Genomic DNA, 21,299 nt, shown 5'->3' with positions numbered 1-21,299 from the left:
AGCCCAGGCGGCGCCACGGCCTACTGCGCCAGCAGCAGCAGCAGCAATGGCGGCGGCGGCGGCGGCAGTCCCTGCGCGAGCGAGCTCGACAGCCCGGTCTCCCCGAGCCTCGTCGTCACGCCCGTCTCGGGCCGCTCGTCGTTCGACGACGGCCGCAGCGGGTGCGGCCAGAGCCCCCTTAACGCAGCAGCAGCTACGGCGCCCGCGGCTGCTCGCGTGGGGGGCCACCAGGACCCAGACCACTGCGCGGCGCGCTCTTGGCGGCCGTGGTAAAGCATGGGTATTGGTGGGGGCACCTTCTCCGAAGGCCATTTTTTTTTTGTCTCCCCACTGCCCACACACCGCCTGGCGCGGCTGCTGTCGCGGCGCACGCGCTCCACTCGCCCACGGGCACGAGGCTGCGAGGGGAGGGAGGACCGTCTTCGCCGCAGAGGAGCGAAAGAGAGAGAAAGAAAGAATCCGATGCGACGTGGTCCTCGCGCTCTCGTTTCATGTCCGTCCGCCCCACCCCCCTCCAGGGCATCTTCCGCTGCCAATTTGCACTCAACTGCTCGCTGGGGCAGCGCGCTCTCTCTCTCTCTGTGCTCGATCCCGTCTTCTTCGTCTTCGCCTTCTTCTTCTTCTTCTCCGCTTTTGCACACGCGCAAGTCCTGGCCGGCATGTAGCACACAGTTTTTTTTTACGGTGTAATATGTTTTTTTCGCGCAGCCTACACATCTGTACCAGTACTATACGCACACACGTTTCGGGAAAGTAAAACCAATAAAAATGATAAGGGATAGCATTCGGGGACGGCTCCTGCGATCGATCGAGCTCGCTTTCGTCTGCTCCGGCATTTGCGGAGACAGAAGCCCGCGCGAGCCGTCGGGCGGCGGCGACAGACCGCAAGACGCCGAGAGGAGACCCCGCTCGAGACCCGTCCGTTGCCGGAAACACGAAGAACGATCGGGTGCGCGGTGCCTCGGTGCCGCGATGGTGCACGGACGGGGCGAGGTTTAGTTTTGGCGTCGCCTGCCCGAGCGAGGGGAGGAAGCTCTGCCCAGTGCTTAGTTTCGTTTGCACGCAAGATCGATCTGCATGCTGCCGTTCTCGCTGCAGCTTTGCGCCGGGAGGATGCATTGCATGCGCTAAGTTGTCTGATAACCTTTGGTTCGACGCACCCGCGCGCGCGTGTCGAACGCCCCCCCTCGGGCGATCGCGCGGGCTTTTGGGCTCGCCCCATGCGGAAACGCCGCGGAGGCGTGCGAAAACGTACTCGAGGAGACGGATCGCCGCGTTCTGAGCCGGCGGTCGAGGTGAGGGTCGTTCGTGTTTTCGTGTGTGGCCCGCGCGGTGCACCCTGAGCTCAGGTGAGCAACGGCCGTGATGGAACACGCGACGCGAAACAGTCCGACGCTCCGCACCCTGTTTTTTTTTTTTTTTTCGCTCGAGAGAAGAAAAAGAAAAGAGAAAAGAGAAAGAGAAAAATGAGGCACTGCGGGAGTCTAGGGCAGATCACACTTTGTCGATGCGGCTCGCTTGCATCCTTTAACCAGGCCATTAATCAGAGGAAGCTGAAAGACGGCGGGAGGCCCCACGCCGTGCACAGGCTACCGCTCGCCCGGGCCTCACCAGCTCCATATGTGCGAACAGGGGGTTCGTCGAGGGAGTGGGAAACGAGACGGGTGCGCTCGCAGGCTCATTTTTGGCATGGGTAGTGTTCGGGCGCGTCTGCACGGACGCAGCGCGTGGCGCGGTCATCTATGAGTTGCATTGCGCCGCGGACAGCGGCCGCAAGACCCTAGCCGTACTGAATTGAATGCCGAGAGCACTATGCTACATGACACTCGGCAAGCAAAGGGACTATTACTGTGAGAGATGATCCTATGAGTGCCGGACGTCCGATCGCATTCGAGGCCATCGATGGCCATCGAGAGCTGGGGCACCCAATGTCCTCTCAGTGCATCCACAGCTTTCTCGAGGTTGCTCCTAGCGAACGCAGCCGTGCTGTGCATCTTCCCCACAGGAACTTGCCGCAAGACCACGTTCGACGGCGACTCTATGCAATTGGCGGAACACCATGCTTGGAAGGTGCAAGTGCTGCTCACACAGTAGCAGCTCCACTCCTTGTTCTTTGCACAGTAAGCATCCACAGGCAATAACCTTTGCCAATGCTAACCATAAATGACAGGTCCGTAGCACCCAGGAGGCGCACACCAAAGTGTTTCACTGTTCCTCGAGGCACCTCTTGGCAGGCAACCACCGCGGATTGGAAAACGCTGCATAGTCAACAACGGTGTTCGCGGTGGATACCTCAGGGTCTAGGGTGTACGTACCTTGACGTGAGCGGGGGGGGGGGGCTGGATCTCAGCCACAAATGAGCGGCCAATTGGGGAGGGGATCGTCGTCAGCACAAAGGTCATCTGTCCCGATGACGGCTTTGCGAGATGGTGCGACGGCGAGGTGAGCTGATGCATCGGCTCCCCGTCGTGCCCAGGGCATGTGAAAGCTAGAGCTTATCCAATTGACGTCCTCGAGTCGGCCCTGTCGATGGAGGCCCTCGAGAACGACGCAAGGTTCTGGCAAGTGGACGAATCGGCTGCTCGCTTTCATCTATCACGGAAGAATGTGTCATGGCGTGGAAAGTGAGGACAGCGTTGGGCATCCCCAGTGGAGAGCACAGGACGCCTGACCTCTGGACGCGCAGCGAAGGCTAAATCTGCAGACATGGGAGGGCAGCAATCAGCGGTCAAGCACCCCCTAGAAAAGACAAATTAGCAATAGGACGGTGAGACTGCAGGTCCCGCAGCTTATCATGTGCGAAAGCGGTTTGTTACTCACGGATTAAAGTGTCTCTGGTGAGAAGGTTCTTGTGGCACCTGTCCCGTGCCCCTTGCTCTGGGCTCGGGGTGTCGTAAGCATCGACAGTGGGGAGATAGCAAACCTGATGCAGAAGCATGCGTCCTTCCATTTAGCTGTCTAAGGCCTCGGAGAGGGTCCCCAACAGTCGTCGCCCAGATCGCGAGTTCACCGCGCCGTGGGACGAGTCAGGCTTCGACCTGAGGCTGTGCTTGCAGGTCTGGGAAATCAGCGGTCGACATCTTCTTGTCGCAGCCGTGCGCCATGGCGCCATGGATTTTGTGCTCTAGGCGGTGCACCTGGTGCTGGTCGCCGCCTCGTCGAGGACATGCATGCGGCTGAGAGCCCGCTTGAGCAATGACACTCGGCTCGCCCCTCCCGCCTCTCCCGACAGTTGTGAACGTGACTGCCAAAAATGGTGTGTCACCATCAGGCCTCGGTCACAAGCCGCATCCGCGAGGTTGTTGAGTGTTGTTGGTCCCTAGCTATTCTCGATTCCCTTTCAGCCCCACGGTGCAGCTCCCTCCGAGCAAAATACCCATCGGCCGTCGTTAACAGCGGGGCCACAAGTGCTGTGCTGTACTCTCAAACTCGTCTCTACCTGTGGATTCCTCTCTTTTCGCCCACCTGTTTACTTGGCTCCCACACCGATACGCTTGTAGCTCTAGCTGGACGGGCCTGTTTATCTCTTGGTAAGTTCCATCTGAGAGATTCGTGTCCAGCTGACATATCATGCGAACGACGTGCGCAGTAGGTTAGAGCGTTATACCACGTCTTCATTCGTCAATTGGTATCCGCCTGTCTAATTAGCCAACGACGACCGCTTTTTGGCACGTCCCGTAACTTATTTTGCATTTTGCAGACATGGACGCCCCGCGACCTGCCATGTCACCTTCTCCCGCTAGCGTCGACTTCCCTGTCCTGAAGCAGAACGCTGCGGTGAAGCCGAACCCCCATCCCTACGCCATTCGAACCACCTCCACCGGCGTTCTTACCCGTTCCAACTCGTCAGGGCACAACGCGGCTGCCGGGAAGCACCACTATGTTCCATTGCTTGCCAGCCCTACTCGCAAACGGGAAGACCGTCTTCACCGCAAGCATTCAAAGTCTCTCGATATCGAGGGATCATGCTTTGACCTGAGCCCTCCCCAGCCCCTCCCCGTCCCCGCGAGCTTCCTGAAGAATGCCTCCCAAGAGCTTTCCCGCCGAGCCATCGCTTGACCGTGGACCGATCGAGCTGTGGGGAGTCCTGGTCTTCGACGTCGCTCGAAGAGCCGAAACTGCCGCTGCGCTCGAAAGACTCGATCAGGCCACGGACGCGTCCGCGCACCTTGCGGCGTCTCGAGACGCCGAGGTCCTCTTCGTCGCTGGTCAGCTCCGCGGAGCTCGCAGACGAGTACGAGTCGTAGATGGGAGAGAACGGTTGCGAGGGAAGCGAGGCAGCAAGTGTGCCTGACGGAGGCGAGTCCTGGCCGGCACCCCAGATCCTGCCCTTCAACACATTCTGGCGGAGGTTGCGCGAGGCGACAAGCAAGGCGTCGCGCCAAGAGACATCGATGCTCATGCTGCATATGTGCACGCATACGGTGAGGACATAGTGCGTGTGTTCGTAGTAGAATGGCGTACCTCGCCATGTCTTCCTCGTTCAGCCTGAGGAAGATGCGACCGCTGATATTGGTATCCTGGACGAACTTGGCGATGTCTGAGATGGCTGAAGCCGAGATCGCAGGAGCATCGCTGGCGTCTGCTTCTTGAGCTTGTAGGACAGAGAGCAAATACGAAGCAAGCTGCGAGGGCGTCCAAGATTTTGGGTTGGTGGGAAGGCTATCAGCTTCGACGGATGCCAAGAAAGTGCCGTCTGACGTCAGGGCGGTCGGGAGAGTCTCTGCACGACGGCGCACGAAACGAGGCCCCTCGTCATGCGTGTTTCGTCCCCGAGGACGCGATGGTGCTGTCCCCCACGTCCCCGACGAAGAGTCTCATCAAGCTCGAGCTGCCCCTCGAGAAGTCTGGTCGGCCGCCCGCCGACTTTGTCGAGGAGCCCTCAGTTGAGGTCCTTCTCGCCGAGACCGAGGCAAAGTCTGTCGGAGTGCGGGCGTGGGAAGCGTTCGACACGGATGCCTGCGTCACCGTCAAGCGTGTCCCCGAGCCCGCGGCGGAGGACGACGCTCAGCGCATCGTGGACTTGACTGCGGACCCTGACAAGAAAGTCCGCTCGCTGCCCCGTCACACCCTCCTCATCAAGCGGAAGCAGGAGCGCCGAGTCGTGACTGCTGTCTTCGCTCCCTCGTCCGCGGAGCCTGCGTCACCAGTGGACAAGTCTCTGGCTGGCCCTGTTGTGGCGCAAGACCAAGCTGTTCAGGCCACGGCGGGGAACAAACCCGAGGACAGCGACGCGTTGGTTCTGCTGACGGCGGAGTTGAAGGAGAGCCGTCTCTTGGTCGAGGACCTCACGCGGCGCCTTCACGACGTGGAGTCGAGGAATCTCGAGCTAGAGAAGCTCGTCGCGGCCCAGGAACTCGAGCTCACGAAGGCTCGGGACGTTGCTGCTGTCGAAGTTCGATCCCCAGGTTCACAAGCGTGCCCCCACTGCCGTGCGGACACGGACCCCGATACCCGTCTGGATGAGACCACCTCCCCTTCGACGTCTTCTCTTCTTGCATTCAGCTCGTCTTTCTTGCCGACAGCGGTGAGACAGGCTCTACCTGCTACTTTACGCCCGTCAGGCACCGGCAACAGAGAGGACACGCGTCGACGTAGGCGGCCACCTCCTGACGAGCTATCCACGATGTCTGATATTCCTCAATACGCCCTGCTCGTCGGTCTCGGTGTTTGCGTCGTTGTCCTAAGGCTGATGCTAAGAAAGCCGCCGGTCGCCGTTCGTGACGGGAAGTGATAGGACCTTCTCGGTTTACTTGAACTTCTTCTCTGTTTTATTAAAGCCTTACAACATCTCTCACGACGCCGCCACGACATCTTACGACCCCATTACGACCACTCATGATTGCTATGACCCTGACATAATGATGTTATCTAGACTGTAGCCACTTCATGTATTGATCGGTGTGTCTAGGTCGCGTATACATCAGCCCGCTATGCCGTATACATCAGCCCGCTATGCATAATTTGCCGGAGAATTCATCCCAGCGTCCAAACGTCTTGGATCAAGACCTCGCTGCTGTCTGAGATCGATCAAAAAAGAGTGCCTGAGCGCGAGTTCGTCATAGACTGCGATGTGCCAACATTAGCTCAGGAAGAACGACAGAGAGTACGGCTTACATAATGGTCATCAGCAAGTAGCCCACGGTCGAAACCACCTAGAGGGATGGTGCTTAGTGAGGACTCGCGCTATATGCAAACGATACTCACCATTGTAGCGATGATACTCGCAGGAACACCGTTCTTCAGGAAGTCAATATTGGAGAGGTACAACTGCCCCATATCATCCTCTTGGGTCGCCCTATGGACAGTCAAATGGTATGAGAATGTACCGGAGGGAAAGGGCACGGTAAGACATACGCGGTTTGGTTCGGGAAGCCTGAGACTGGCATACCCATGCCGGTCGAGCAGATGAGAGCGGTCAGGAAAATCAACAGGTTCTGCGGGTTGCCCGGCAGGCTGCTGCTAACCTGCTTGGCGATGGGCACCAGAAGCAGGCTCGCAATTGTGTGGCTGATGAATGTAGACACGACCTGCGAGACGTTCAGCTGGGCTAGAGAAGAGCCGCAAAGAGGACGCTCACCAGCACGATGACGGAGAGCACCAGGACAACAGTGTACAAAGACAAATCTTCGACCATGTGGCGGATAATGTTGTCCATCACATCGAGCAGCCCGCTTGACGTGACACCTTTGCCTAGTGCGATACCGCCCATGGCAAGGAAAACGACTGTCCACAAGAACTGATCAAAGTCATCCTATCGGTTGTTGATGAGCGGCAGCATGTGTTGGAAGTCCGTGCAACGCACCTTATTGAGCACCCCAGTCGAGAAGAACGCTACAATAGGAATTAAGGCAATGACACCCATATCGCCGACCCATTCCTCAATCTCGTGTTCCACACACCATAGAGCAATGGTGACAATGCAAATGAAGCACACCCAATACTGCTTGGCTGTGAAAGGATCCCGCGTCGGTCTGATGGGCCTGATCTCGATATCACCCTCGCCATCAGGAGAGCGCGCTGGACGATAGCTCACGAGTAGCAAAAGCCAGATGAGCACTATCGAGATGGTAGACACGGGGAGCGCCACGGCAAACCACTTGGCCCAGTCTACTTTCTCATCCATCTCATTAAGTGCGATCAAGTTCTGAGGCGAAGAGATGGGTGAACTTTGACCACCGATGTTTGCAGCCAGGGCAATTGCGAGCTAAAAGTATTGCCTTTCTTCAGTTCAAGATGAGCTCCCCTGTACCTAGAAGCACTCACGATCAAGCAGGGTGCAAAGTTCGACCTCGCAGGGAGCGTCCTCAGGATCGGCTTAGGAAACTGTCAGCCCCGGACGGGGTAAACATCTGAGGCGGAAGCATACCTTGATGAGGGTAAAGCAAAGCGTCGGAGCCGCAACATTACTGATCCACATACTCGCGAAGCATGCCACACCCATGAATGCGAGCAATACTGTGCTTGGACGAGTCCCCGCAAGCGCAAGAACGCGAGTGATAAGCACCTTGTCGATGTTGGTTTTGCTGAGCGCTGCCGCAATTGTGAACCCTCCAATAAGCAGCATGATGGTTGGTGTGAACATGACTGAGAATATCCACCTAGAATGCGTTAGTTCACAGATAAAAATGTCACGAACACGTGTACTTACTTCGTGGCCTCCGGCGTGGAAAGGCGCTCCCCGTCATTTTGTATGACACGAAGACAGACCAACAGCAACGGGATGAGCATTGAGGTGACGAAGAGCGGAATTGCCTCGGTAGCCCACATTAACGTAGCGAAGACGAGGATCGCGAAGCATCGGTTGGCCGCTATTTTGTCGATGACCGTGACGTTCAACAACACAATGAATGTAACAATCGCGACCAACAGGGAGATATGGTTTCGCTTGAACTTGATCCGTCCGACGGGCGTGGAGATGTCTAGTAGTCCTTTTTCCGGCTCGAGGACAAGTGTTCCTCCGAGAGCACGTACAGTAGCGCTCTCTTCACCTCGTCTCGCATGGCCGACCATCTGTCGCCAGACAGTATCGCGCTCCCAGGCGATGTGCTCACGTTGGTTCATCTTGAGCTGGCGCTTAGCGGTTGAGAGATCCCCTCGCGTGACGCATCTTGTGTAAAGCTGGATAAGGGTGTCAATTGCGTGGTTCAACTTGTCCTTAGTAGCTTGTATGAAAGGCGGGGCTTGTTCGACTACATCATGGATGTAGTGGTCTTTTAGCTGCGGCAAACGTTAGGACGAAAGGCGGAAGATCGTGATTGTTACTAACATTACTGTCGGTGAGCTTATCATATCTGATGCCATAGATTCAGCCGCTAAATCCAAGGAACGGCTAGCAGGAAACCTTACTTCTTGAGAATCTTACGGAAACCCGTGTAGTTCAGCTCAACGTAAGATCTGAGCGACGTGAGGGAGAGATATAGATTTGCTATCCTCCGCTTGAACAGTAGCTGGATATCCATTGCGTAGTTATTACGCGCAGTCCATACCGTCTCCGGGGCCTCCGAAGCGACACTGCCCTTTCTGAATAGCTGTGTAGCCATGGCACGAGCTGAGCGGATGGGTGAACGGCTAGTGCTCTTGCCTCTGCCTGCTGGAGGCATGAGCTGCGATGATTCCGAAAGTTCTTGTTGATGTGCTTGCGACCGCAACGAAGCAATGCTAGCCTCAAGATCCATATGGTCCTCGTTGGACGAGAGGCTGTATCTGCGGTTACCTGCTTGCCGGTCTTGTCTCCTATTGCTGGCTACTTTGGGTTATCTCAGTTTTCGAGTTTATCAATCATGTCAAACCACATACTCATCCCGCGGGCATCAGACGAAGACCTATGCCTGCGACCGGTTGGCGAGCGTGACCACGAAGGCTCTGCGCTGTGCATGTCAAAGTCGTCTTCGTCCTCGTCTTCATCCTCATCATCGTAGCCATGACTCTCATACTGGTGTCCTACGTCCGGTCCGCGGTCCTCCTGCTGCTGTACCAGACTTTGCAAGCTATCAACTTCCTTCAAGAGCTCTGACTCTTGCATCTCATAGAAGAGGCATATCTTCTTTAACTCGCGGTCAAGAAGGGGTATAAATAGCGCATCCGTTGAGAGGTGATCTTGACCTTGAATGAGAGAAGTCTGCTCATTCGCTTCGAGGTCATGGGCAGCATCCCGGAAGGTAACAGTCTGCTTCTCCAGCTGGTAGATATATTTCTTGAGCGCGTCGTAGCTTTGTAAGGTCCATAAGCGTTCATTTCCATTGTATAAGAACGACTTACTTGATGTATTCGTCCCACCACTCCGACACCGCATTGAACTTCAGAGATGAGCTACGCGGCGTCAGACGGGTGCTATGGGACAGTTTCTTAATTACGCACCTGAACTTCATGGCGAAGGCCCCGAGATCCGGATAGGCTGTGTTCTCGCGACCAAGAGGCCTGAGCGGTATGTATTCCTCTGCTGGCCGTGACGTATTGCCTACGGTAACGCTCTACAGGAGCGCAGTCCGTTGGCGAAAGTCGTCGTTAGCTAGACCGACGGAGACGACACCATTAGCTTGATGCATATGCTTATAATTCCCTGTTACCCACAAGACTTGCAAACTAGAAGGAGCGTCTGAGCAACCGAGACTGAAGGGGTGCGGTTAAGTGCGGGCGAAGGCATGGACTGCCGACTAGGCGCATGCCGGCGTCGGTGATGCGATCAATGACTACTTAAAAGCCTGAGCGCGCGCTGAGCCATTCTCTCATTTCCCCGCGTCATCATGAATTTCTTCAGGTCATCCAAGCCCATAGAGCTCCCAAAGCACAATTGCGTGCTCCCGCATGCTCTTCGTGTTCCATCTCTCGAGAAACTAGTCGGAAAGCGCGTCGTGTTGGCATCAAACAGCCCACGCCGGAAAGAGATCCTCCGCACGGTTGTACGTGACCATCCGTGGTCTTGCGACTGCTCGTCTCCTATGTTAATGACAAGACGCCATAGGGCCTAGAGCCGGAGATCGTGCCTTCTACCTTTGAGGAAGACCTGTCTCATGGCCAATTTGAAGACCTGCATGAGTATCCGGTAGCAACGGCTACGCACAAGGCCGTCGAAGTGTACCAGAGGCTAGTCGTATGTCATCGCCAACGGTGTACCTGTGAATAAATGTCCAATCACACATGTACAGAGCGAAAGCCCAGAGGACAGCCCTGATCTGGTTATCGCTGGTTAGTTTACTCCTCCTGTAAAATGATTGACGTAGCCGACCCTGCGATGCAGCCGACACGGTGGTCTTAACGCACCCACCGCCCGGCTTAGACTCCGTTCCTTTTGAACACGAGGGTTCTGTACACCAGGAAGTTCTGGAGAAGCCTTCATCGAAGCAAGATAACCTTCGCATGCTTCTGGACCTTAACTGTGCCATCTGCGAAGTGGTGACTGGAGTATCCCTTGTGTATCCGGTGCTTGAGGCGCCTGGCTACAAGATCAAGTGAGTTATGGATTATCTACCATACTCGACGCTCCCTGCTGATCTCCAACTTAGGTCGCTCGACGAGCGGACACTAGTGCACTTCGCTGACAACCCGAAAGAGCTCCTCGAGGCCTACGCCAACAGCGGGGAGGGCGTCGATAGAGCTGGTGGATTTGCCGTACAGGTTCGCTCGTGTCTCTATACATTGCAGGTTCCCAAGTGCGAGTGCTTATGCTCCTCTATACAGGGCCTTGGCGGGTTGTTGATCCGCAAAGTCGATGGTGACTATCAGAATGTTGTGGGTTTCCCAGTCGCGTCCTTCTTCAAGTTCTTGGAAGTTCTCTGTGAAGAGGAAGATGACTTTCTGGAAGTGTAATGAATGTGGTTGAGCTGTGCTTCACCTTACTACAAACCCACGGTATCTGCACCGCATGTATTCAAGCTAATACAGTCGCATAGTTCTACAAAGTTGTAATACTACCTCCACTACAGAACTGGTGCAGCAACATATTCTGCGCATTCGGATCTCCATCATTCCACTCAGCGTCATCCCCGTCCTCGACAAGTTCTGCGCCGTATCACGACATGTTTGGGAGTATGCACGCTGATGCGAAGGTCTAGAATATGGTCAGACAGTGCCATCAAACGATTACTGGCACTGGGTTTCCACAACTGACTCAGCTATTTTCTTGCAAGACGCGCGTCAAGCCCCGTGCTAGCAATAGCCTGTTCAATAACGGTGCGGCTACTAGGTAAACTACTAGCACAGAAGATCATGTGCAGATCCGATGCGTCTGTTTTGAGCACTTATTTCACTCTCTTCGGAGAAAAGGAGACAAGCGACGGCTGTCAGCTTACGAGGTTGCCCTCGCTTACACCCAAGCTTCCTGTGCTTGTAGCGTCGGCCCTCACGGCAGCCAAGGCTACCCTCGTTCAGCTTATGAACGTTACTCACCATGTTCAAGGTATAGAGCCTTGAGTCCCCTCCGACAACCTGGGATGTTTCGTATGGCGTTTTCTGTGGAGATAAGCCGAAGGGTTACCCGGCTACAACTGTGGCGCACCACGCATTGACGTTGGCCGCACATAGAACGCGATGTGTGACCCTATCTACCTCTACATGTCAGTCTCCACCTGTTAGAAGTGGGGGGATGTGGGCGGCTATCCCAGACACAGTCGGCAGGTACTTAGGAGTCCTTGGGATGCGTTGAGCGATGCCGGGGGTAAAATGAGTTAAATCACTTCGGACAGTCCACAAGAGCCGCAACGCGTTTCATCGCTGTGAGAAAATGTCGTACAAATGGCCATAACGCATGCATAGGTAAAAGAGATCTGGTATTGCACATGGCTATTGAGTTTCGCCCTCAGGGCCAGTGGGAAGAGGGGCGGTATCCGAATTGCGAGAGAGTGCCACCAGTCGCCTCTCTAGGTTCCCCGACACGTTCTCACAAATTTGACGATACATATGGATAGTGTCCAAGTCTAGAGAATACCTCGGCAAGTCAAGCGACGACGCCAGGAGGGACTGTTGATATTTCGTTTGAGTAAGCTGGAGTCGTGATGAGCTTCGACCGCGTCAAGCTCCCAAATCGATACATACAATTTCAACCACTCGCTTCGCCGTCTCCTCCTTCATATAGCAAGCGAGGATGGTGAGCTTATTTGGTTGGTTCAGGTCGGTTGCCCACTTGACTAGTTGCCCCAGCGTCGCGTTATATTCGTCGCGCTGATTTTGAGGGATATATCGACCGTCGCGAGGTGTTATTGAAGTTATTTCAGCGGCGGACAGATTGATGCACGTCATACCAATACAGCTTACCACGCGAGAGATGCTCAGTGGTGTCCATCTCGAACTGATTCACCATCCGGGCTGCCTTCTGCAAGGTTTCTGGAGAAGGTCGACGAAGGGGGGGCTGCATGTTCAGGACGGCATTCTGCATAACTGAGATGAAAATCGTCCGCTAAGAGTTACTAAGAAGCCGCTGATCATGCATCATGAGTGGGAATTGGCCAGTGCACCTTATTATCCAGAGTAGGTCAGGAGACAGTTGAACAACGGTGGATGCGCAGAATAAACCTATTTGAGGTGAGTGATATTTGTAGTAGGCGAATACATACATAAGACATTGTTTAGGTATTACCCTTGTTCTGGCCACGCAAAGGTGAAAGACAAGGGGTCATACCAACAGGGAACGGTCTAAGTGGCGTTCGCTTGTCCTGGCGATAGGCGTATAGCAAAAAAAATAACAGTTGGACCTCGGTTTTACGCGTTGCCTTATTCTAACACTTCTTGAGAACATAGCAAATAACTTCCTTGCGCAATGTGAGGCCCCTCGATCGAAAATTAATCTAAGTCTTCAACAAATGCGGTTGTCGGCACGTAAGCAGTCGTACCCGAGTGGTAAATCGAAGAAAATTCCTGGCCCTCCACGCAGTATCCGACGTCGACTTCGACTTACATGATGCTCAAGAGCATTATACAGGTCTCCTCCCGTGAAGCTCGAGCGCGCACGGGGCCGCCAGCGGCATACCCCGACTGGCGCTTCCCGATCGACTCCGCGGCCTCGGCGCTAAAGTCGATATTGTGGGTCCTCGCACTACCACTACGCCGGGAGCCAATTCCGGCAAAGCTCAGCGGAAACAAATATACAACCAGGGTGGGGGCTACTGTTTATGGCTCGCCGCCTGCTGATTTGTTTTGCCAGCTCAGTCTTCGGGGTTCTTTTTTTCGAACTCGTAGCTCGAAGACCCACATCGTGCCGTGGTTAATCACGGCTTTGCCGTTCGTCGCAGCATAGCATCGCGCGAGCGGCGCATGAAGCTCCATAGCTCTCGATCTGCGGTAGCATCTTTCGTTAGGAGTCGCCGCCCGGGTGTTTCAAGCCCGCTATCTTACCTCGTCGATGTTCCGTGCGCCACCTTGGCCGGCCGACTCAATTCAATGCACCTTACCCACGTCATTTGCGACTTATGCCGGTGACGTTGTCGGCTGACCAAGACAGCTTCGTCTGAGACATGACATAGACGACTCGCCGAAGGTATAAGAGAGGAGGATCCTCGAGATTGCCCTAGGCGACAGCGTTGCCCCTCACGAGTCCCTACCTAAGATAGCCTCACCTTTACTCTTCGCTCCGTCGCGTAACTCACCATGGGCTCCCTCGACCACAACCCGCCCAACGCTCAGATCCATATCTCCAACCATGGTACTAATTGGTTGTGGGCCGTTTTTACGATCATGCTTCTATCGATGTTAGGCATGTTCGCTTGGTCGTATACTGTGAGCACTCTCGCCCTTTACTAACCCCTAACCGAGCTTCGACACTGATTCCACTGTTTTCATACTAGCGTCCTCGGGGCAACCGTTTCTTCCACAACATTGCCCTTATAATCCTGCTAACCTCCACTATCGCCTACTTTGCTATGGCATCCGATCTCGGCTCTACCCCTATCCAGACGGAATTCCGCGCTCAGGGCACGCGCCAGATTTGGGTGAGATATGTTAGATATTGCATGCCAAAACAAAAATCTCATCTCCCTGTTCAGTATGTTCGTTATATCCAGTGGTTCATCAATTTCCCACTTCTCCTCATCCTCATGCTCTTCGCCACCGGTCTGGCCCTTACCGAGATCCTGACGACGGCATTTTTCGCTTGGGTTGTCGTCGTATGCGGACTGGTGGGAGCATTGGTTGCATCAAGTTATAAATGGGGCTTCTTTGTCCTGGGTTTGTTTGCTCTGTTTTATATCTGGTACGTGTTCTGTAGCGCCACTTTCGACGCTTGCTAATGTCCACGTCCACTAGGACCGTCCTGCTTGGCCACGGACCACGCTCGAACTTTAACGCAGGCCCTGGTATGCGCACGGGTTACATTCGCGGCTCAGGGGCGATTGCTTTCCTGACGATGCTCTACCCCATCGCTTGGGCTTGCTCTGAAGGTGGCAACGTCATCTCGCCGACGTCCGAGATGGTCTGGTATGGCGTGCTCGACCTGCTGCTCGGCCCGTTCTACCTCTACTATCTCATCTTCACCCTCCGCAAGCTTGACTACGGCGCGTTTGGCCTGCAGTCGTGGAAGTACAGTGACACATATGGTTCCGGTGCGGGTACGGGCTCAGGCAACGTCGGTGCGGCTCCGGCCACCGCTGGCACCACTACAGGTGCACGCAACGCGAAAACCGCCGAGGCCGGTATCCCCGCAGCAGGGGTTGCCCCTGCTACTGCTGCCCCTGCCACCGGTGCTCCCGCCTCCACTGGCGGTCCCAACGCTGCTAACGTTGTCTAACATCGCGTTTCGTTTGTAACGTCTAATGTCTCTCGAGAATAGTGTGCTCTGGCGTACTCTGGAATGCTCTACGAGTTTGTATATATGTCACAAGTAGCTGTTATTTTAGTTGCGTTTGGAGCATCGTCGTTTGTACCTGTAGTTTTGCCTGTCTTTACTAATCGGTAAAGCTTTCTGTAACCGACCTCCGGTGTATGTAGCACGGTTGTATTATCAGTTGAACGAATGCGAAAAAAGCGGCGCGCGTCCTAATGTAGTCAAAGCTCCGCTCGACGAATCTTTCTATCCGAGATCTTCTGAGATGTAGCTTACAAATGCGCATCTTCCACGGAGTAAATGGTGTTCTGCCGGATGTATTACGCGAAAGCCAAACTATTAGACAGCGAAGCACGGTGTAGCGACTGGATGAGTGTAGATGAAGCGCGATTGTGCCGAGGATCCTGTAGCAGAAATTATGAAGTGTAGATGACTTGAGCTTCAGGATTACGCGTCGGGCACGAGCCCTAGGCCATCCTCTACGTTTTGAACGAGGTCTTCCTTCCAGTCGGGCGACTCCTCGAGCTGGTCGATGTTCGTGATGCTGCCGAACGGCACGGTCTGCACAGGCAGAGGGGGGCACTCGATCATCGTTGCGCCGAGCATGCCACGCTTCTTCTCCTTCTCTGAGTCGTCCTGGATCGTGCGCAGCTGGAGCAGGCTTTCTGGCCATGGCGATGGGCGGCGCATGCCCTCCTGGACGGGCACGGGGTAGGCTTCGACGATGCGGAAGTACTTGCCTACAGCGCCGCCGTGGTCCTCCCGGGCGGCAAGCTTGAGGTAGAGGACGTTGTTCCGGATGTTGATGAGATCGTCACTGGCGCGCACGGCCTGGAGGCACGCGGTTGTGAGAGCCGCGTTGTGAAAGCGCACCCATGTTTCGAGGCGCTGGTCGAGCTCGTAGAGGGAGAGGCCGTCGGGGATGAGCTGGCGGTCGATGGCCGAGCTGTCGTGCTCTCTGAGCGCGTTAACGAGGATGACGTTGTTGTGACAGACGAGCTTGTGCTTCTGCAGTGCGGGGCATTGAATTAGACCCTGAGCTAGGGACGTCATGAGGTGACGTACTTTCCAGTGCGCTCGCTGGCACTCTTTTGAGCAGTACTTGGAAGTCCTGCACGCGGCGCAGCTCTGGAGGGATTTTTCTTTTTCGCTAGCGTAGCAATTGCCACACTGTATGATGTGAGCAGTGAGGACACGTATAATTCTGGAGATGTACCTTTGTCGACATGATGATATAGTATTACACACGCACAACCAGAGAGCGACTGTTTGAATAATCCAAGTGTCCTAGCGACCATGTCAGATTTTGAGGATGCCGCGTCGTGCATATACACACCAATTGCAAGTCACATAGAGCGGGGGAGAAATTCAAGAGAGCCGTGGTAGGCGCTTGAAAGTCGGCGTCTCGATACATCGATTGGAGTCACGTGCCCGTATCATGTAAGTCTTGAAGGTCTTTCCTCCGCCGCGGTTTTACTCTTCAGTCGCTTTCCCCCGCTCACTCACATCGCGACGTCGTCTTCAAGCACATACCCACCCTTCTGGGCTTCCGCTTTCTCCAACCCTTCGATGTCCAACTCGAACTCAGGTACACCGCCTCCCCCCGCCCTCCAGGGCGAAGACCCATGGGCCGAGTACGAGCCCTGGCAGCATCGCCGCGTCCTCCTCCTCGTCGCTGTCCAGCGCGCCATGCTCGCAAAACCACCTGCGGGTGTCCCCGCAGCAGCTGTTGTTGGCCCCAACATCACCCGCATCCTCGAAGCCGCGCGAAACGCACCACATCCACCACTTATCATTCATGTTCGTAACAATGGCGACGTGGGCGAGCCGGACGAGCCGGGCGTCGATGGCTGGCAGCTCGTTCACGAGCCCCTCCCGCACGAGCCCGTCCTGGACAAGCTGAAAAATAATGCGTTCGCAAACACCCGTCTCGGCACCTATATTTGTCCCGAAGCAGAGATCGTCATGGTCGGCACGCAAAGCGACTTCTGCATTCGCGCGACGTGCAATGCTGCGATACAACGAGGAAATGAGGTGTTGATACTCAGAGGGGCGCATGCGACGTATGACAGGTTAGAGGTGTGGAATGGGGGCACTATCACTCCGGCGTCCAAGGTCGAGAAGGAGGTGGAAGTGCAGCTGGAGGAGGCTGGCGCAATCCTACTGGATATGAACGACCTACCTGACCTCTTTGCGGATCGATAGACGATGACTCGGTTGCTGACACGACTTGGACTCGCGGTTACCATCGCATGCAAATCTTTGTAACGGAATGTATTTACACCTGTATTATGTGGATGATTGGGGATTCGAATGTAGCATTCGTCACCTTTTATCCAAGCGGTCCTTATCTAACTGTCTCGTCAGACTGTGATCAATCCGGAAAGGTGCCAGGGTATAGCTGGAGTTGGGGTATCGTGGAGGCATCTCATGATGCGATATCTCGTCTTGGCCATGGTCATGGAGCATCATCCATGATGGCGGGAATATAAAACGTGAGGACGCCCCCAGAGTCTGTTGCCTCTCCGACGTAGACATAGAGGATCAGGCAGTGGCTTTGACATATACCTGAGCGGTCGAAGAGTCAGTCATCGTCGAGAGATCAAACTGAAGGGGCTGACACGCTATGGTCGTGGTGCACACGACGTGACTCTGGAGGAACTTCATGAAGCTTTTCACAGATATCAAGACTCCGTGCATTCGCTGCACATCTTTCTCTTCAGCCTCCGAAACTTGCGTCCCGTGTTCCTCTTGAATTTGACTCTGGCTCTGGCTTTGACTTTGGCTCCCTTTCGCCTTACCTGCACCGGGAAGTCAATCCGCAACGTTCTGTCACACTTAATGGTAAACTCTACCAAAGTTGGGGTTTGGGAGGCCTTGCCAGCAGACTTCGGTCGAGACGTTGTCGGTCCTCACCACGATCTCTAACCGGCCTGACCGATTGGCCCGTATACCTACAACATCAGATTGGGTTTTGAGGCGATCCATAACTGTCCGCAATTTATTGAGAGGCGGAAAGGCGATGTGAACCTGGCAAATAAAAGTCAGTCGAACGTGCCTTATAGTCTAGTTAAGGACGCTCACGTCTGGTTCGGGGCACAGAGGCTCAGACAATCTAGCGACATCCTGGGGCTTCATCACCTCGATTCGGACGTCCTGAGTTACACGGATATTGCGATTGTTCCTAGACTGGCCTATGATTTCAAAGCTGAGGACTGCGCGGTCGTTCTTCTTCGCCAGTCTACAGGACGTATGGAAATGGCTAGGAGCTAGAACGGTGCGATAACCTACTTCATCACAACATCGGCGTTGTGTATCATGGAAGAGTTGTTGCTGCTGTTGGGAGAACACGCAGAGCGTAGCGTCGTCAAGAGAGCCTCTGCAGACATGCTCATGCTGATTTGATTGTTCGCATTCGATTGTATACGGTAGTCCATGAAGAGTGAAGATACTTTGATTGATCTACAGAGTAGTCAGTCCTTGTATGCTTCAATATGTGAACAAGAAATCGTCGCACGTCCAGACCTGAATGCCGCCTTCATTGACCTCGCTCGCGCAGATAATGCCCATCTCCGTCTCCGTGAACTTGACTACAAATTTCTTCTGGAGCTGAGAGATTGCCTGAACCACCCCTGGAAAACCCTGAAGATAGAGCCCTGTGGCATGGATGTGTCACGTACTGTAGAAGCCCGCGACATTGTCAATAGTCGTTCGGAACCGCATTGTGCCTGTCCAACCCGTGAAAGAGCCTAGCCGCGCGGCGCGTAGCCCGCGATGCCCTGGTGACATCTCACGTGCCCGTGACATGGCGTGACGGAGACTTTGTCCTGCCGCAGCTCGTCATAAAGCACCAGCACTGCACCAGTATGGGAGAGACACGCAGAAACCACACAGAAAGGCCAAAGACGATATTCATATGCGAGGCATCGTTAAAGCAATCATCCGAGTCACTCAGGCCTGCAAGGAGCTGGGTGACCAGCACGCAGACGCCAGAAATATTCTGAAGATATCTTGCTTTTCCTCCTCTTAGGTTACTTGTTCTGCGATGTATAGTCCAATTTAGACAATGCAAATAACGTCCCCGGAAATATTCTGTGTTGCATTCTCGGAGAATCGCAGGGAGAATCGCGAGGTTCTTTGGGCAGATGCTCGGCGCACGTGCCCTGGTTGTCGTTGCGGACACGTCAGGCGCTTCGCAGGAGCGACCCGCCTTGAAGTGCTCGGTCGTGGTGATCAGCTCTCATATTCTCCTTTGCCATCCTCAGGCTCCTCTCTCCGCTCGCCACTGTGGTCGACCTCGATCAACGCTGCGACAAAACCGGCCATGGCAGCAGTAGACCGAGCAGACTCGCCGTCACTGCTTGACAAACTTGACAATCTCGTGTCTACACCGATCGCCGAATTCGATGCCTTCCCCAAGCTGCCCTCGACATACAAGGCGCGGTCTGAGGGCCGTGGCTTTCTCACCGTATTCGTTACCTTCATGGCATTCCTGCTGGTTCTGAACGACCTAGGGGAGTACATCTGGGGTTGGCCAGACCACGAGTTCAGCGTAGACCGGGACAGGTCCAGCGACCTGCGCATCAATGTGGATATGCTAGTCAATATGCCGTGCCAATGTGAGTCTTTAGCTCGAATGCCCTTGCCTCTCCGTCGCGGCGAGCTGCAGCTGTCGCCGCCGCCCCAGGTAACGGCGATGACCGTCGGTTTCATCCTATACGTGCCTCTGCTCCCATCTTGTTCGATGTCTATCTAAATGAGCCTAACAAACGTTTGACTAGATCTGAGTGTCGATTTGCGCGACGCTGTTGGCGATAGGCTATACCTTAGTGATAGTTTCCGTCGGGACGGCACACTGTTTGACATTGGTCAAGCAACAGCTTTGAAGGAGCATGCCGCTGCGCTTTCGGCAAGGCAGGTTGTTACTCAGTCGAGAAAATCTCGAGGTTTGTTCGCGACCCTTTTCCGCCGTAACTCTGGTGGTTTTCGCCCTACCTACAACTACAAGCCGTCGGGCAGTGCATGCAGAGTCTACGGATCGGTCGCTGTCAAGAAAGTGACAGGTGCGACATAATCATGTTCGTTGCGTCTTCACCATGCTAAGATCTCCGCATAGCTAACCTGCACGTCACTACTCTGGGCCATGGCTACGCTAGTCGTCAACATGTGGATCACAACCGTGAGGGTTCTACTGCATTCGCCCGCAGACGTCGTCTCAACTTAATCTCTTTGCGCAGTCATGAATCTGTCTCATGTTATCACAGAGTTCTCCTTTGGACCCTACTTCCCTGACATAACACAGCCTCTCGATAACTCGTTTGAGCTTACAGAAGACTGTGAGTGATGGAAGTGTCTTTGCTAGAAGAACCATCAGCTAATAGCAATGCACAGCCTTCGTCTCTTATCAATACTACCTCCATGTCGTTCCAACAACATACATCGCGCCACGGTCACGTCCACTTCACACGCATCAATACAGCGTAACGCATTACACACGTGTATTGAAACATAACAACGGCATTCCCGGGATCTTCTTCAAGTTCGATGTTGACCCGATGAGCCTCACGATTCATCAGCGTACGACTAGCCTTTTGCAGCTGCTGATACGGTGGGTGCTTCAGTGCGAAGCTTTGATGTATTAGCTGATATAAGCTCCGCCCTAGATGTGTCGGTGTTGTCGGGGGTGTGTTCGTATGCATGGGCTATGCAGTGCGCATCACAACGCATGCAGTGGAAGCCGTCACCGGTAGTGACAAGACGCAGGGCATCGTCGCTGCTGAGGCAACGGGTGCTGGCCGCAAGAAATGGATGAGTGGCGAGCTGCGTTCGCGCGGGACCAGGCACAGTGGCAGCGGGTGGACGGCCGACGGTGGCAGTCCTTATGGTAGCTACGCCGGCACACCTGTTACAGGTAGCTTCTCCAACGTCGGCTCACCGTACGGTTCTCCAAGTTTGTACGGCGCCAACGACGCAGCGGCGCCTGGCGCCCAACGTCCCGGATACGGCTTGGGCATCGGTTCCCCGTCATTTGGACCGAACGCATCGCCTAAAATCCCTCATGGCGCACCCGGGAACATACCAGCCGCTGCTGCTGCAGGCTCTCCCTACTCTGCCCCACCTTCGCCCTACATGCCGGCGGCATCACCTCCGACCACGGCAGGACTCTATGCCCACTTCCCACCCACGCTACATGCCCACGACGGCACCAATGGGACCGGGCATCCACACAGTCCAGGGCAGAGCCCATCAAACTTCTCCACTCAGCAAGGAGCTGCACCGCCTCGTCGAGAGAATGGGATGCGGCATTCCATGAATGGGAGTCTGGGAGCGACAAAGAAGGATGATTGATTTTATTTCACCTTGATATCTGGGACTGCATCATCATCCCCCCTTGATTGTCGTGCAGGCATCTGTTGGAAAAGATTTTCTCACCGCTGGACGTCGTAGACGTCGGAATTGTAACGCTATTCTATGAATTCATGGCTCTTGCATTCGTAATGCGCCGTTTGAATCCTATTGCGTGATGCATGGTGCAGTGACGAGCTTC

General features: G+C 54.8%; 7 protein-coding genes across 7 annotated transcripts; 4 read left to right on the top strand and 3 right to left on the bottom strand.

Moving 5' to 3' along the window:
- Positions 1 to 20: 20 nt before the first annotated feature.
- Positions 21 to 493, bottom strand: PHACADRAFT_192995 (uncharacterized protein; the record flags this gene model as incomplete). Its single annotated transcript, XM_007393140.1, has 2 exons — positions 21 to 256; positions 343 to 493. The coding sequence occupies 2 exons, from the start codon at positions 491 to 493 to the stop codon at positions 21 to 23; spliced, it is 387 nt and encodes a 128-aa protein (XP_007393202.1).
- A 2,741-nt stretch (positions 494 to 3,234) lies between these two features.
- PHACADRAFT_251746 (uncharacterized protein) lies at positions 3,235 to 9,608 on the bottom strand. The gene is made up of 18 exons (XM_007393139.1): positions 9,574 to 9,608; positions 9,361 to 9,511; positions 9,262 to 9,312; positions 8,800 to 9,212; positions 8,350 to 8,749; positions 8,270 to 8,294; positions 7,652 to 8,220; positions 7,370 to 7,601; positions 7,267 to 7,317; positions 6,806 to 7,207; positions 6,581 to 6,754; positions 6,358 to 6,530; positions 6,208 to 6,298; positions 6,118 to 6,155; positions 4,724 to 6,066; positions 4,173 to 4,284; positions 3,590 to 4,035; positions 3,235 to 3,530 (listed from the first exon to the last, which is right to left on the bottom strand). The coding sequence occupies exons 2-15, from the start codon at positions 9,369 to 9,371 to the stop codon at positions 6,060 to 6,062; spliced, it is 2,637 nt and encodes an 878-aa protein (XP_007393201.1). The 5' UTR covers positions 9,372 to 9,511; positions 9,574 to 9,608; the 3' UTR covers positions 3,235 to 3,530; positions 3,590 to 4,035; positions 4,173 to 4,284; positions 4,724 to 6,059.
- A 125-nt stretch (positions 9,609 to 9,733) lies between these two features.
- PHACADRAFT_182295 (uncharacterized protein) lies at positions 9,734 to 10,951 on the top strand. The gene is made up of 6 exons (XM_007393138.1): positions 9,734 to 9,902; positions 9,965 to 10,093; positions 10,149 to 10,188; positions 10,241 to 10,451; positions 10,506 to 10,617; positions 10,645 to 10,951. Exons 1-6 carry the CDS (start codon positions 9,747 to 9,749, stop codon positions 10,807 to 10,809), a joined length of 813 nt encoding a protein of 270 aa, XP_007393200.1. The 5' UTR covers positions 9,734 to 9,746; the 3' UTR covers positions 10,810 to 10,951.
- Positions 10,952 to 13,026: 2,075 nt separating this feature from the next.
- On the top strand, positions 13,027 to 15,778 carry PHACADRAFT_116259 (uncharacterized protein). The gene is made up of 4 exons (XM_007393137.1): positions 13,027 to 13,710; positions 13,779 to 13,922; positions 13,977 to 14,188; positions 14,236 to 15,778. The coding sequence occupies exons 1-4, from the start codon at positions 13,582 to 13,584 to the stop codon at positions 14,714 to 14,716; spliced, it is 966 nt and encodes a 321-aa protein (XP_007393199.1). The 5' UTR covers positions 13,027 to 13,581; the 3' UTR covers positions 14,717 to 15,778.
- A 531-nt stretch (positions 15,779 to 16,309) lies between these two features.
- PHACADRAFT_251741 (uncharacterized protein) lies at positions 16,310 to 17,101 on the top strand. Its single transcript, XM_007393136.1, has one exon. It carries the CDS (start codon positions 16,322 to 16,324, stop codon positions 16,955 to 16,957), a length of 636 nt encoding a protein of 211 aa, XP_007393198.1. The 5' UTR covers positions 16,310 to 16,321; the 3' UTR covers positions 16,958 to 17,101.
- Positions 17,102 to 17,210: 109 nt separating this feature from the next.
- On the bottom strand, positions 17,211 to 18,475 carry PHACADRAFT_90692 (uncharacterized protein; the record flags this gene model as incomplete). The annotated part of the gene is made up of 7 exons (XM_007393135.1): positions 17,211 to 17,320; positions 17,374 to 17,500; positions 17,603 to 17,782; positions 17,837 to 18,014; positions 18,104 to 18,214; positions 18,270 to 18,384; positions 18,433 to 18,475. 7 exons carry the CDS (start codon positions 18,473 to 18,475, stop codon positions 17,211 to 17,213), a joined length of 864 nt encoding a protein of 287 aa, XP_007393197.1.
- A 478-nt stretch (positions 18,476 to 18,953) lies between these two features.
- On the top strand, positions 18,954 to 21,296 carry PHACADRAFT_116248 (uncharacterized protein). The gene is made up of 6 exons (XM_007393134.1): positions 18,954 to 19,371; positions 19,534 to 19,815; positions 19,869 to 19,931; positions 19,990 to 20,088; positions 20,144 to 20,360; positions 20,416 to 21,296. Exons 1-6 carry the CDS (start codon positions 19,077 to 19,079, stop codon positions 21,098 to 21,100), a joined length of 1,641 nt encoding a protein of 546 aa, XP_007393196.1. The 5' UTR covers positions 18,954 to 19,076; the 3' UTR covers positions 21,101 to 21,296.
- The last annotated feature ends 3 nt before the right edge of the window (positions 21,297 to 21,299 follow it).

Source organism: Phanerochaete carnosa (genome assembly GCF_000300595.1).
Source record: "Phanerochaete carnosa HHB-10118-sp unplaced genomic scaffold PHACAscaffold_3, whole genome shotgun sequence".
NCBI lineage: Eukaryota > Fungi > Basidiomycota > Agaricomycetes > Polyporales > Phanerochaetaceae > Phanerochaete > Phanerochaete carnosa.
Note: the sequence above shows the minus strand (reverse complement) of the source record. Positions and strands in the feature narration are given on the sequence as shown.

Excerpts from the sequence above, each read along its gene's own strand:
- PHACADRAFT_251746 (XM_007393139.1), bottom strand. Across the intron at positions 9,213-9,261 it reads TGGTGGGACGAATACATCAA|CTACGACGCGCTCAAGAAAT; the intron begins GTAAGTCGTTCT and ends GACCTTACAAAG. Across the intron at positions 7,318-7,369 it reads TTTGCTTTACCCTCATCAAG|CCGATCCTGAGGACGCTCCC; the intron begins GTATGCTTCCGC and ends CAGTTTCCTAAG.
- PHACADRAFT_182295 (XM_007393138.1), top strand. The coding sequence starts at position 9,747 with ATGAATTTCTTCAGGTCATCCAAGCCCATAGAGCTCCCAAAGCACAAT. Across the intron at positions 9,903-9,964 it reads AAGAGATCCTCCGCACGGTT|GGCCTAGAGCCGGAGATCGT; the intron begins GTACGTGACCAT and ends AAGACGCCATAG. Across the intron at positions 10,452-10,505 it reads GCGCCTGGCTACAAGATCAA|GTCGCTCGACGAGCGGACAC; the intron begins GTGAGTTATGGA and ends TCTCCAACTTAG.
- PHACADRAFT_116259 (XM_007393137.1), top strand. The coding sequence starts at position 13,582 with ATGGGCTCCCTCGACCACAACCCGCCCAACGCTCAGATCCATATCTCC. Across the intron at positions 13,711-13,778 it reads TGTTCGCTTGGTCGTATACT|CGTCCTCGGGGCAACCGTTT; the intron begins GTGAGCACTCTC and ends TTTTCATACTAG. Across the intron at positions 13,923-13,976 it reads AGGGCACGCGCCAGATTTGG|TATGTTCGTTATATCCAGTG; the intron begins GTGAGATATGTT and ends CTCCCTGTTCAG.
- PHACADRAFT_251741 (XM_007393136.1), top strand. The coding sequence starts at position 16,322 with ATGTCCAACTCGAACTCAGGTACACCGCCTCCCCCCGCCCTCCAGGGC.
- PHACADRAFT_116248 (XM_007393134.1), top strand. The coding sequence starts at position 19,077 with ATGGCAGCAGTAGACCGAGCAGACTCGCCGTCACTGCTTGACAAACTT. Across the intron at positions 19,372-19,533 it reads AGTCAATATGCCGTGCCAAT|ATCTGAGTGTCGATTTGCGC; the intron begins GTGAGTCTTTAG and ends ACGTTTGACTAG. Across the intron at positions 20,089-20,143 it reads GTTTGAGCTTACAGAAGACT|CCTTCGTCTCTTATCAATAC; the intron begins GTGAGTGATGGA and ends AGCAATGCACAG.